At 42.1% G+C, this 2,025-nt stretch overlaps 1 protein-coding gene across 1 annotated transcript in view; it reads left to right on the top strand.

Annotated features, from left to right (window-relative positions):
* The window catches only part of Ddx58 (DExD/H-box helicase 58), a 42,860-nt gene that overhangs the window by 33,170 nt on the left and 7,665 nt on the right, over positions 1-2,025 (top strand). The window contains exon 14 of the mRNA XM_021222132.2: positions 1,082-1,172. Within this exon, the coding sequence (XP_021077791.1) occupies positions 1,082-1,172 (91 nt within the window). The remainder of the gene's footprint in view (positions 1-1,081; positions 1,173-2,025) is intronic.

Genomic DNA, 2,025 nt, shown 5'->3' with positions numbered 1-2,025 from the left:
CACATCTCTCATATTTCAGAGATAAACTACAGAATATTTTTAGAATATAGGATGTGGAAGTCATTGAAGGTCGCTTGTCATGTGATCTTTGCTGTTTTTTTTTTTTTTTTTTTTTTTTTTTTTTTGCTAATGAACGTGTTTACCATATGCATGCCATGCCCACTGAGTCCAGGAAGGGGGCATGGCATGCCCTGGAACTGGAGTTAACAGACATTTGTAAATTACCATGCCATGTAGATGCTGGGAATTGAACTCAGGTCCTCTGGAAGAACAGCCAGTTCTCTTAACCACCGAACCATCTCTCCAGCCCCCTTTGCTGTGTTTTATTAGCGTTTTGTCATTTTAAGAACAGAGGTCCTGCATACATTTTGTTCGATTCATACCTAGGTATTAATTTTAGTGTTGTCATTCCGGAATTATACTTTCAAATATTTCTCACTGTGGGCTGGGAAGACATCTCAGTAAAGCGTCTAAAGTACAGGCGTCAGGACCTGGCTTCCAGCGAGCCCTCTTGTAATCCCAGCCCCGGGGCAGAGACAAGCACAACCCTTGGGCCTACTGGCCAGCTAGCCTAACTGGCAACGCCCAGGTCCCAGGGAGTTACTCGGTCTGAGGCAGAACTAAGGTGGGTGGCTCTTAAGGAATGATACCTGAGGTTGACCTCCACATGCACGTACACACGCACACACGCACACACACATGCATACTCCCCACCAACACAGTCAGCCATGTACACCTCCACACAACACACAGTTCTTCAAATTGCAGCTGTCTGCTGATATTTACTGTGTAATTAATTTACATGTATTGCTCTTTCACCTTAAAGCCTTGCTAAACTTCATTTATTCTCTGTCCGAAGTTTGTCTTTTTAATCACTTAAAATATCTCCTACATTAAGCCATAATGAGGCAGAATTCTTTATCACTAGAATCAATTGTTTAGAATTTAGGGTTGGCCAGTCTAAAATCCATTTTTATCTTCAGTTGTATTCTCTTTTTGCATATACATTCATTATATCAAATTGATGCGAGGTTTAAAGTTTACACGTAGTGTCTAACTGGCTGTTGCTTTTCACCTTTAGGCTCTGAAGAAATGGATTGAAGAAAATCCTGCACTAAGCTTTCTAAAGCCTGGCATACTGACTGGGCGTGGCAGAACAAACCAGGCAACAGGTATTTATGTCTAGTGAATTAGATTTAGTATACTAAGTATAAAAAATGTATAAACACTACGTTGTTTTAGTGTTTATATCAGTCAGAGCTCAACCAGAGAAATAAAGCTACTAGATTATACATGTGTATGTGGTATATATGTAAGCATGCATGCTTATTTGTTTGTTTATTTATGTACTTAGAGACAGGGTTTCTCTGTGTAACCCTTGCTCTCCTGGAACTCACTCTGTGAACCAGGCTGGCCTCCAATTCTCAGAGATCCACCTGCCTCTGTCTCCTTGGTGTTAGGATCAAAGGCCTATATGCCATCATGCCCAGCTGTGTATTTATATCTGTATACAGAACACAGAGATTTCTTGAAAATGAACACACAATTAGGCTGGCAGTGTAAGTCTGAAACCTTTAGGGCATTAGTGAGGAGGAGACGAAGAGCAATTCGGAACCTATGGCCTGTTTACTTCTCTGAGCTCTTTCAAAAAAAGGTTATGAGGATAGGCCACACCCACTTAGATGAGCTCACTTCTCGTTTAGCTCAACACCTAACCATAGGAACCATGTAGGGATCCTAACCGTGTCTGCAGACTCCCTTCCCGGCAGCCCCTGCTTGAATGGCTGCAACTGGAACTCTGTCTGTCTGGCCAATGCCTCAGAAGGCTTGCACGTTTCCCAGGTGCCAGAAGCTACCCTTGTCTCATTCCATGCAGGAAGTTGCCCTTTTCTGTGTTCTATACACGAAGCCAGAGTTGCTTTCTCAGCTCTTCTTCTTCTTCTTCTTCTTCTTCTTCTTCTTCTTCTTCTTCTTCTTCTTCTTCTTCTTCTTCTTCTTCTTCTTCTTCTTCTTCTTCTTCTTCTT

Source organism: Mus pahari, chromosome 22, assembly GCF_900095145.1.
Source record: "Mus pahari chromosome 22, PAHARI_EIJ_v1.1, whole genome shotgun sequence".
NCBI classification, from domain to species: Eukaryota; Metazoa; Chordata; class Mammalia; order Rodentia; family Muridae; genus Mus; species Mus pahari.
The sequence above is the reverse complement of the archived record's forward strand: the minus strand, read 5'-3'. Positions and strand labels throughout refer to the sequence as shown.